This window comes from Peromyscus maniculatus, chromosome 8 (assembly GCF_049852395.1).
Source record: "Peromyscus maniculatus bairdii isolate BWxNUB_F1_BW_parent chromosome 8, HU_Pman_BW_mat_3.1, whole genome shotgun sequence".
Classification (NCBI taxonomy): domain Eukaryota; kingdom Metazoa; phylum Chordata; class Mammalia; order Rodentia; family Cricetidae; genus Peromyscus; species Peromyscus maniculatus.
In genome coordinates, this window is record NC_134859.1 from 95,945,767 (window position 1) to 95,958,322 (window position 12,556).

The following is a 12,556-nucleotide window of genomic DNA, read 5'->3' on the forward strand; positions in this document are numbered from 1 at the left end:
TAATATTCTTCCAAAACAGTGATATGTTTGATTAGGCCAATCCACACTTCATCTAGAACTGAATTGCTTCAGAGAGACAGACTTAAATAAAGTTAACGGGAATATAAAGTTAAGACATGGTTCCCATCCCAAAATTGAACTCCACCTAGAAAGGTGAATTCTTAACTAATTTTGTTTATCATTCCACTTGAGTTGAGCATCATTGAAACAGAAAATCCTTCCTGAATTTCTACTGAGATCTGACATAGAGAAATAATAGCTATTTTTCAGCAAGCTTTAATAGTGCAGGGTAATTTTTGGTGATCATTACCCCTGGCCTGCAAATATTTTGAAGTGTTTGGTGAGGAGCTAGGGTGGGGCTCGGTTGTAGATATTTGCTGCTTAGATGCCATGCAAGATGCCCTGACTTCAATAATCAGCACTAGGGAACAGAAAGGGGGGGGATGGTTAAGTGTTAAGTATGAGAGAGAAACTTTTCAATGCTCTGCTTTGTAATCACTGTCTTGCTTCCAGCCTCTGGCTCTCAGTGCATCTTGAGTGGCAGGGCTTTCAGGAGGTACTTGTCCTTGGTATTGATAACTGACTGAGAGCAAAAGAATGTAGAAGTTGTATATGCTGCCAAGCCCTATACCATCTCCAGTAACAGTTACAACACCAGTATTATATTTTTAAGTAGAACTTGCATAGCTAAATTGAACTGTGGTTCAACAGATTTTATTTATGGTTCTTTTTGTTGTAGGAAACATTGAATCCTGGAGCCTGATGGCCATCCAGATAGGCTGTGTTTCTACTCTTGCTATACTGTCTTCCTTTTGCTATTTTGCATGTAGGGGTGGCTGGGGTGGTACAAGTTCATGTAGGTGGAGGTTAGCATACACTTTATGCATGTGAAAAAGATCAGCCTCATGCATAGCCCTCAAAGTCTCTCACTGGCCTGGAACTTGCTGGTTTGGCCCTTCTGGGTGGCCAGTGAGCTCCAGCAATCACTTGTCACTGCCTCCCCAGAGCTGGGATTCTAAGTGTGTTTCTGTGCCCAGCTTTTTTATGTGGGTTTTGGATGTTGAACTTAGGTCCTCATGTTTGCAAGCCTTTTAATTAGAAAGCAAATACTTTTGTGCCTATTTTTATAAAGATTTAGTTGTTGTGCATGAGCATCCTCAGAACCAAACGACTGCTGTCTGGAGAGTTCAGCCTGGCCCAACATGCAAAAGGATTTCCAAGCTGGGCTTGTTGACTATTTACATCCCCTCACTGAAGGATGGAGAGGGCCACAAACCCTCATCTGACTATCCTGCTGCTCCCTTACTCCTGTTGCTGCAACTCTGCCTTAATTGTCGAGGCCTCTGGGAGAGGGTAGAGTACATAGGCCAGAAAAGACGAAGGGAGGGGAGCCCCAGCTATGTACAGCTTTGGAGAACCCTCATCCCCTTGTGTAAAGCCTCTTGGGGGAAGGTACCCACATAGCGGTAAGTAACCCTTATAAGGATCTTACAAGGTGACCAGTAAACTCACTGACTCTTCAGCATGAACTTGGATGGACTTGTTCCCCAGGTCGTTGTTGGGACTAGAGGAAAAGGTATAGACATCCCTTAGTTTCCCTGGGAGGAAGTTTTGCAACAGTTAGTCACAAAGTTATACCATACTGTCATATTTATACTACAGTGTATTTTTACTAGGACTCCAAAAGACACAGAGAGGCTTGTATATGTCCTGAAGGAAGGACACCTTCAAGGAAGTCATTTCCTTATGTAATAGAGTAGCACATTTTATATCATATAATGATTTTTAAAGGTTCCAACACCTTTTGTAAGGATATAAGATCGGTCTAGGGAAATTATGCCATTGTTACAGTAAATTTTATCCTACTTGAGCTGGATATCTAGAATTCTAGAGACTACAATAGCTTATTTTTACATTTCTATTGTGGAATTTGCATATACAAATTACTCAGAGATATAACTAGATGATGATGTTAGGTCTATGTCTCAATAATGGAAAGAATAAGGAATCTGTTTCTTAGTGTGAATCTTTATATCATGCCTTACTAAGAGTATAAAATTAATACTAAATTTCATGACCAAGACATGGTTTTGAAATGTTGCCTGGTAGGCCCTATAGAAAAACCCCTGTCTTTAATGACTGATGTCTTAAAGCAAACTATTCCTTGAACTATTAGTGTGATGATCAATTTTTGATAGAACCCACAATGGTTGAACTGCTTTAATTTGTCATTTAAAAAAATGTAGACAGAGTTGTCAAGCTAGCTCAGCAGTTGCCACCAAGGCTAGCTCCCTGAGTTCAATCCCCAGGACCCAGATGGTAGAAGGAGAGAACAGACCCCTTCAAGTTATCCTCTGGCACATGCATGTGCGCCAATTATTAGACAAACATAGGACTTCTGTTGATAGAAAGGAAAAGGAAAAGGAGAGACAGAAATAGATATAGCAGTGCGACGGCTCAAAGGTAAAGGAGGGGGAGAGTGAAGAAGCAGGATGGGAAAGGGAGACAAATGGGACCGGGAACTCGGGGAGGAGGGAGGGAAGGAGGTGGTAAATTGAACACTCTTTTCCCTTAGTTTGAAAAGAAAGATAGGTGCTCGCAGACAAAGGCAGACGGGAAAGTTCAGACCACTAAGAAGAGTTGAGCCCCTACTTGGCTGCACACACAAGAGCAATCTTTTGAAGTGACAAATATATCTAAATCAAACAGTTTTCTCTCCCGGAACTAGGGTAGCTCTCCCAGAATGAGTCCACATTGCTTAGAACGTGATTATCCCCTGGCACTCAGTTCTCAGTCCTCTAGACGTGACCCTCTTCTGCCCTCTGGGAGGGCTTGGGACCCTCACTTTCTCAGTGACATGCCCTCCACAGGGCCTCTTCCCTGTCACCACACAGACCCTCACTTCTCGGAACGGGCTTCAGCCAGCACTGTCGTCGCTTGTCCATCTACCTGCCTCTCTCTGCTCTATTACCTTTCCCACTGTTTCTATTTCCCATATCTCTGTCTTTTGATTTCTCCTAGAGTTTCTTCAGCTTTTCCTTTAAAATGTTCTATGGGCTTTGAAACAATTGTTGGTATACATGGAATTTCTAAGGGTTCTTTCTCGTTCTATAAAACAGCATCATTAAGAACTCCCATTTTACAAGTGAGGAAACTGAGGCACAGAGTTTTGATAACCTGCCCAGCACCATATAGATTAGAAAATGATGGAGCTGCACCTTAACATCTGCCCCCAACACACACACACACACACACACACACACACACACACACACACACACACACCAGTAACACAAAGGGCTCCCGACTCCTCTGCAAGAGTGCAGAGTATTCACGTACACACAGGACATTGCTGAATTCTCCTGAGGTTATCTAATGTCTGAAGATGTATCCATCTACCCATCTGTCCAGCACTTCCTAAGTGTCTCTGCATTTAAAGGGGTGTATATACACTAGTGAGTATCTGGGTTCCTGTCTTTCTCTTTAGAAACTTTCCTCATGTCTGCTGATCTTTGGTGCCTTTCTCTTAGAACCTCCATAGCTTACTGGAAGCAGTTTGGATATGTCCAGGCTTCTGGTTGGATAGATGTCCCCATAAGGTATGAGACAAGAGTCTGGTCTCCCCCGAGTCCAGCTCTCACTAGACTTCCTTTCTGGACATTTGCACAGAGTGTATCCTCTAACTTACCACTTACATCCAACATCTAGATGCCATGCCTTAGAAGGGCACCTGGGTGTTGAGGACAGACAGAATACACAAACTGTCCATTTTCTCCTCAACTGCGCCTGTTACCTTTCTCATTCTATGTCTTTCGAGAGTGCCGGGGTGAGGGTGGGACTGGTCATGTGATGAGCCAGGCCATCAGTTAGGAGTCCTGTTACTTCCTTATTCAAATTCTGCACCTTTCCCAGTAGTCACCTTATCCCTGCTCAGACCCCTGCAATTCCTCAAGTTTCCCAGACTGGGACAGCACGACAGATTCTGCTGCTTTTAAAGGCGTTCTCTAAGCCTTCTTTTCCGGAAGGCGTTTTGTACCTCTGATATGCCAAGACCATTGTTGGTTTTGCCCTTTTTCAAATTCTAAAATTTTATTGACTGTTATGTGTCCTGTTGTTTCTTTTCCTGTCTTTTTGAAAGGATTATTGTACAAAAATGTGGATGTCTGGGCTGCATTCCAAAGTTCTGGTTTCATTCCAGTTACCACCACCACCACCACCACCACAACAACAACAACAACAACAACAACAAAAACTACACACACACACACACACACACACACACACACACACACACACACACACACTATAATCTCATTTTTAATGGGGTAATTTAGAGTAGTTTCCAGTACTTTTAATAGTGAACTTCACTACTCTTCCAGCCACACCCATGATGGAGGTACTGAATTGTCTGGCAAAACACTGGGCAAGAATCAACACCTTAGCCCAGAAAACCTGCCCCAGGAGAGGGCCTTGATGATATCTAGTGGGGGCACTAGAGGGCCACACTCTTTGCAGGGGCACTGATACCATTAAGCAGCTCTCTCTGTTTTGGCTTCTTCTGTGTTCCAGGGGCAAAATACAGAACAGGTTGCATTGGAATTGGGCTACCTGCTTCCAGCAGCATGGTAGGGGTCAACAATGGCATGCAACACAAGGGGCACTCAGTGTCAGATGCAAGACAAAAATGATTACTGTCATGGTGATCAGACAAGCCTGCAAAAAAAGATGTTTTTCCCACAGAGGGCTCTAGTGAAAATGGACAGAATGTGGTATTCCGGGGGAAAGTAGAGACAGAGCCAATGAGAGGATTATTTGCAAGCAACAATTGGCTTGCAAAGCATGAGGGCAAAGTCCAGAGTTGGTGAACATACTTTAGTATCCCACTAAAGTGGAAAATTATAGTCTTTCATCTAGGTATCATATCTAAGTGAGTTCACAGACTCTGAAGCCATTGCTTTGGAGGGAGGCTGCATCCCTTGTTAAAGACTCTTGCAACACCTCCATATGGAAATATTCCTCCAAAAGGAGCTGTCGTCACCTGACATGGGAACTAACTTCATTCAGATCCTCCAGAAATGACTATTGTTAATGGTGTCACTACATAAATTTCTTAAGAGGTTGATAAATTTAAGGATAAGTAGGTTAGAGACAAAACAGATTTTTAGAACAAGACTATGCCATACTAACCAGTTTTGTTAAAATGTAAAATTTAATTTTATGTGAATTTGGATGGAGAATAAAAGAAACTGAAGCATTTCTGAAGTTTAGAAAGCTATTTCTTCATGTAAGAAATGAGTTCTTAGAATGTTAAGAAATGTTGATTATAACACATTGAAGTTTCAGTGCTTTAAATATTTTGAGGACATTAGTTATTCCCTACTACAAAACTCAACTTGTGTAGGCTTCTTTGCTCTCTCTGTCTGTCACTTATGGCATTATTGTCCCTTATTGAGCTTGGTAACATATATATTCTGTCCTATTACCCTTCCTATAGTTATATAGGTTTGGGTTTATTTAAATCAGTTTCATGGGTGTTCTGGGTGTGATGAGATCTCATCTTTGAACAGCTTTGCAAGAGCTCACAGTGTGGTCACTGAGTGGCTGACCCAAAATCACTGAGTGTCTATAAAGGATGGCTTGACTAGACACCACACTCTCTGGCTAGCCTGTCTTTCCCCAGAGCTTTGTATAGTTTCTCATTGTCTTTTGATACTAAATATTGCTTTTAGCTTTTCTAGTAATCTCTTAGTTTCTCAAATTTTATCTGAAACTCCTATTGTTTTTTGGACTGGTTTGGGTCTGAAGTCATCCATGTTTGAACCTAGTGATAACCCTGAGCCATTTTTCTCAATTGTAATTTTTCTGGGTTCACAGTGTGCACTTCCGATGTGTGCATTTTCATCTTGGTTTATTTTAGGGAAGTTTTCAGTTTTCACACCAATGCACACTTCTGATGCATGCATTTTCATACTGGTTTATTTTACGAAGTTTTCAGTTTTCACACCCGTGCACTACATAGAGTTCTTATTTTCTTTCTCCTTTCTCTGTATTATTCTTTCCTGCACCTTCACCATGGTTTCCTAAGGCCTTTTATCTGCAGACCTGATTTGATTTTCAGCCATGCTTATGCTGCTCATTATTGTTTCTCCCGTAGATTAGTTTTAAGATGGGTTTATTTTTGACCTGCACTTGATTCTCTTTTTTACCTTCTGACTTTGAGTTCTTTCACTGTACTCATGTCTTGTTGAGTGTCCCCATAACTGTTCCTGGTTTTCAAGGTTTACTTTTCCCCTTTATCATGAAGACTCTTCTTTCTTTTGTTTTCTTTTGTTTGATTTTCACTAAGTTCTTTTATTTCTTTTTTCATTTAAAAATGCTTATTTTTAAATTATTTTTAGTTATGTGTCCATGTTAAATGTGTGGGAATGTGGTAGTGCCTGTAAAAGCCAGGAGAAGGTGTAGGATCCCTTGAGGCTGGAGATATAAGTGCTTGTGAGCCACCCATGTGGGTGCTGGGAATGGAACCCTGGTCTTTCAGAGGAGTAAGAAGAGCTCTTAGCCACCGAGCCATCACTCCAGCTCTATCATTTTATTTCTCGATACATTGTTTTTTTTTTTTTTTTTTTTCCGAGATGGGTTTCTCTGTGTAGCTTTGTGCCTTTCCTGGATCTTGCTCAGTAGACCAGGCTGGCCTCGAACTCACAGAGATCCGCCTGGCTCTGCCTCATGAATGCTGGTATTAAAGGCGTGTGCCACCACTGCCCAGCTCGATACACTGTTTTATAGATGTCCAAACATGCTTTAATCTGACCTGTGCCTCAGTCCTTTTAGATTAGAAATCTGAAACCCTCTGGACTGTTTGTGAGGACCTCTTGAACCCCCTTTGACACTGCACATCATGTTCCCTTTACATACACAAAGGCTTGGACCTCCCCACCTCCCTTGACTTCGAATCTCACTGACCACTCGGTATTCAGCCATGTGGATGCTCTGCATTTTCCACAATCTAACTCCTCATCTTCTTTAGCTCTGTTACACTTTGTTGCTCTACCCAAAGTATCCAGGAGACCAAGATAAGGAAGATATGCAGTTTCCTGTGAGCTGTGCTCCTGAGGAAAGGAACATGCTAGAGTCTGAAGGCTCACTCTTTATCGCACACTTGGAGCATAAGGACTGGAGACTAGCAAACCTTTGGTTACCCTTTTTTTCTTTTTCTTTTTCTTTTTGGTTTCTCAAGACAGGGTTTCTCTGTAACAGCCTTCTCTGTCTTGGAACTTGCTTTGTAGACCAAGCTGGCTTTGAACTCACAGAGCTCCACCTGCCTCTGCTTCCTGAGTGCTAAGATTAAAGGCATGTGCCACCGCTGCCTGGCTTAAAGCTTTGGTTTCTAACACAATTCTACCAAGTATGGTAGTATTTTATTTGTACTGAACTGTGATTTTATTTGTATGTTAATAAATAAAGTTGCTTGGGGGTCAGAGCTAATAGCAAGCCATAGCAGAGCTGGGCGTTTGTGGTGCACGCCTTTAATCCCAGCACTTGGTAGAAGAGCTAGGTAGATCTCTGTGTGGTCAAGGATACAACCAGCATTGGAGACACACGCCTTTAATCTCAATACCATAGAAGACCTGGAGGGCTGTACAAACAGGCAGTGATGAGGCAGTCATGTGTTTGGGTTTACGGTAAAGAGTGAGCCTTCAGACTCTAGCATGCTCCTTTCCTCAGGAGCACAGCTCACAGGAAACTGCATATCTTCCTTATCTTGGACTCCTGGATACTTTGGGTAGAGCAACAAAGCGCAACAGAGCTAAAGAAGATGAGGAGTTAGATTGTGGAAAATGCAGAGCATCCACATGGCTGAATACCAAGTGGTCAGTGAGATTCGAAGTCAAGGGAGGTGGGGAGGTCCAGGCCTTTGTGTATGTGAAGGGAACAGGATGTGCAGTGAGAAGGCAGAACAGAAAGACTATATAAAGACAAACACACAGGAAGTAGGTCCCTTTCGGAGAGGTCTCTTGGCTTAAGAGGTTAGCTGCAGCAGGCAGTAAGGCTTTTCTCTCTGGTCTCTTGGCTTTCTTCTTTGCATTGGTTCTGTATTTCTTATTTAATAAGACGGTTGGTTACATCTACAACCAAGTGATGCCATTTGTGGTTGTGAATATCATTTCAGAATATTTCCAGAATATCTGGGCTTTTCATGTGGACTCTGCCATTTATCTAGAGAAGACAGGAGAATCAGATCATGAAGAAACCTAAGCTGAGCCCAGAAGAAGCTTATTAACATCAAGAAGTTAGCCACATAGCGTGCAAGTGAGCAGATAGTCCTCAACTCTTGCATTTGCCAAGACTCACTAACCTGGAGGTTTATTCCTTAAGAAGACTTACCAGGCACTGGCAAAACATTAAACTGACAATTGATGAACATCTATTTTTACAGGCGAAATTCTATTAACTATTTCTCTCTTTCTTTGCTTTTCTTTTTTTTTCTTTTAGTAAAGAAACATTTGACCAATGCAGAATAATTGAACAGGCTATCAGAACACTTCAGAATTCTGAGTTTAGCGAGCTACTGAAGTTGTGTGGGAGCATATTGCTAGATTGCAAAAGAGTTCAGTAGTGTTGTACCTGGATGGTAGCATTTCATGACAATCTTCTCTATCCTCTGTGTCCTGAATTCTTTGCACCCTTTCTGTAAAGTGTTCCAGGCCTTGGGAGTAGGAATGTGGGGGTGATATAGTTTTCTTATTGAGGACATTGCTCTTCAGTCATTGTTCTCAGGACTTTGATAACATAGAAGTCTCTGCTTCAACTGCTACCTCTGCAGAAAAGCTCATCTCTGTCTCGGGCTAAAAGCTGAAGCAGGCTATGTATCTAAACATTTAGATGGCTGCCTGACTGTGTGTTCATTAATGGAGACAATGACAGTGTGTTCCTTTCTTGGGCTCATGCTCTGCACAGCCATAGGCTTTGGGCCTGGTTTGTAGTATCAAGTGTATATCCCTGCCCATGGAACAGGCCTGGCATCCAATAAATTGCAACCACACATACTCAGCAACCTGCATGCACAGGACTGGCCTTCGAACTTCCCATCACGAATAGAGGAGGTGCCATGTGTCCCATCTCTTCCTAAGGAGCTAATGACTGTAAATGGTTGCTGAAGAAAGTGATGTCATTTTCTCTAATGTGGCAACTTGGGGACTAGGTGGGAAGAAGACAACGTTCAGAAGCAAAGGAAGGGGGCATACCAGAGAGTAATGGGGTGAATATAATCCCAGTACACTGTATGCAAAACTGTTGTAAAATAAAGGGAGGGTATACAATTGGACATTATTACCCTGGCCTCACTCCTACTTCTTGACATAGGTCCTTTGGAGGAAAATATCCTCTAATTCTTCCTTTGTAGTCCCAGGTGATTTAGTTACTTATAAATATTTTGCCTTCTATCAACTTTAAGTCATACCCATTCTCCCAATTTCTAAAAAGTTCTCACAGACCCAAGTAGAACTTTCTATGTCTCTTTCCACTTCTCTTCATTGGAGAATGTGCTTGAATAATTATGATTGTTTTAAATTTTTATTATAATGATATTTGATATTATAACACTGAGTAGAAATAATAATGTGTCCAAGAACTAATGGTACTCCAGTTCAATAATTCATACAGTTAGCTGCTGAAAATCGGCTCTAATAATGATCAGTTTTAATTTCTCTCTTCAGTTGGGATTAGTATTATAGTTGTGTGAATCACAGAATAAAACATCTACTTATTCTAAATAATAAAAAAACAACCTTTTATTTAGTACTTGATGTACTTAGTATATATTATTTAAAAAACCCACTATTTTTTCTCTTTACTGATAACATTGGAATAATATAGTGGCAAACACCCAAATTTTAAATGAATCCACTAAAATACATCTTTGGCCTCAGATGAAAAAAACGTGTTTTCCATATAATTTATATATTGTAACATACTTATAAAAGTGGGTATGTTCAAGCATTAGCATACATCTCTTCTAAATAGTATAGCATATTTATGAATGATTATAAATTTATTATTGATTTTCCAACTCTTAAGTATTTTTAAACATATGTTCTAATCTAAAACAAACTTAATTTATGTTTTGATTCTTGATTTGCAATTAGGGACTGAAAACTTAGAATTTCATAGGAAAATGGCTTATGAGATTTAGTGCTATGTGCATTCCTGGAGAAATGACTGCTATAGCTTTAAGATAAGGTAGTCTGATGATTCATTGCAGGAAACAAGATCGATTTGGAGCAGGCTCCTACTGTTAGCTTTTTTGAAGATGGATTCTCACGCCGAAAATAACACAACATATTCTAAATAACAGCACCCCCTCCCCGAAATCCACCAAAACTGAAGAAAAATCCAAGTGACTGTTCTTAGCAGCTGTGTGGCCTGGAGTTCACTGGGGAAGCTGGCTTCCTGCAGTCCCCTATTCATCACCTGCTTCAAAGACAGCCTGGCTGGCTATAGTTTGCAGGCCAGGTAGGGTGCCATTGTGCACAGTCTGGGAGGATTAGTATCAAAGCTTCGGCAACCAGGCCCTTGGTCTCAGGCTGCCATTCAGTCTAGCAGGGAGAGGCTAAGACTGGCCAAGGTCACAGTCTCCAGTGTGGAGTGGACTGGGAAAGGATCCTGAGAATAGAATGCTTTTTATGAAATCATGGCGCAGGCTTGCGGCACAGCAGGTGTCCTTCTGGAAGACATAACATCTGTTTATGTTGGTATACCGTAGCTGACAGAAAGATAATAGAGCTTTGAAATTTATCATTTTATTTCTAAAAGACAACTGTATATACAATAATCCAGATGCATATTTAGCTCAGATCTTTTATTGGAAAATCATAAAGGGAACTGATCGATTTAATTGCTGCTTTTTACATGTATATATATTCAAGCAGAAAGCAAAGTGTACTGACTGTTAACCGTTTACAACCATTGCTGATCGCAATACCCAATTCTTGGGGAAGAAATACCTAGCATTCAATGTAAATTTTTTCAGTGTTCAGACATTAGTGTCAACAGATTGCAAAGGATTTCCTGAATATGACAAGTGTCTTGAATATTAGGAGTTTTAGATAAAATGTTCCCCATTAAATGAAGGTATTTTAAGGGTGAGGTAATAATGACGCAAAAATAAAATTTTCAACTTGGACAAATTAGAGAAAAATTAAGCTGTACATGAGTTGTCATGACGACAAGGATGTTCTGTTGATGAACTGTCCTCCTCATTGTCCAATCAGATAGTAGAGCTGAAGCTGGAGCATGAACAGGAGAAGACGCACCTATTACAGCAGCATAACGCAGAGAAGGATAGCCTAGTCCGAGACCATGAACGGGAAATTGAAAACCTGGAGAAACAGCTTCGCGCTGCCAATATGGAGCACGAAAATCAAATTCAAGAGTCCAAGAAACGAGATGCACAGGTAATTATCAATAATATTTGCTAAAACGGGTGTCTATCTTTAAAAAGTCATCAGCGTTTCATGTTTTCTTCTTCTTCTTCTTGATGCACGCTGTTTGATCATTTGCAAAACTGACATATAAATGTGATTTTTTTGTTTTCTCCCCCCCCCCACCGCTCACCCCCCTGTTTGGAGGATGAATAAGGCTTTAACTACAGAAACCACAGGTAGCCAGATTAAAAATCCCATGGCGCGCTATAACTTGGTCCCTTTTTTATAATCTTGTCTCAGTTCCTTTCATGATTTTTTTTTAAAGGTATGCCCCTTACCCCTCCCCTCAGCCTTAGAAAATCCCTAAGAAATATATTAGCCTCACCCCTGGCTTTTTGTTTTAATCTCTGAAGGCAATCAAGCAGCTGCTTTAATATTTGCTTTCTTGCCTATTGTTGCTTTTTTTCCATGAGACTCTATGTTTGATTAGCTTGCTTGGATGGTAATTGATAAAAATGACTCCAGAGAAAGGCTATTTCCCATCAGGTCTGTTGCTTTTTCCTGCATGCACACACACATGCCTCCTAGCCTCCATCTCTGTGGTCCCTGTTGGAAGCCATTTGGCAGAATAACCCCCAGCTGTGGTAGCATTTGACTCTTCAAACTTATGGATGAAATGTGCACTGTCAGCATGGAAAATTATCTTTATAAATTTCAGATGAAAAAAATCGTATTGGGTATGTATCTTTGTGGTACAATACATTCTTTAGGGTATATATTATCAAGGGCCTTTAGTATATCCTCTTGAGCAGATTGCTGTGAAATTTTATTAAAGAAAAATTTAAGAGCAATTGACAACAATAAAAAGATAATTTTCTTTTCTAATAAAACCATATCATCTACTAGGTCTAAAGACCTCTTTTGCCATTGAAACCCAAGCATGCTAACCACACCACAGATAAGCCTTGATTATCCTTCCTTCTAAAATAATATAATTTCCAAATAGCAAAATAAAGCTTCTGTTATGGTATGTGTTTAAGCCATTTTGTAATTACCTAAACATCAAAACATTCCTAATTAAAGAAGATGTTAATTTTTGAGTGGCGAGCGAGTGGCGGTAAGGCAAAGCATGG

At 40.7% G+C, this 12,556-nt stretch overlaps 1 protein-coding gene across 11 annotated transcripts in view; it reads left to right on the forward strand.

Moving 5' to 3' along the window:
- Cep112 (centrosomal protein 112) overlaps window positions 1-12,556 on the forward strand; it is a 432,181-nt gene that overhangs the window by 186,329 nt on the left and 233,296 nt on the right. For all 11 annotated transcript variants that reach the window (XM_076543620.1, XM_076543621.1, XM_042283013.2 and 8 more), the window contains one exon: window positions 11,271-11,453. In XM_076543620.1, the coding sequence (XP_076399735.1) occupies window positions 11,271-11,453 (183 nt within the window). The remainder of the gene's footprint in view (window positions 1-11,270; window positions 11,454-12,556) is intronic.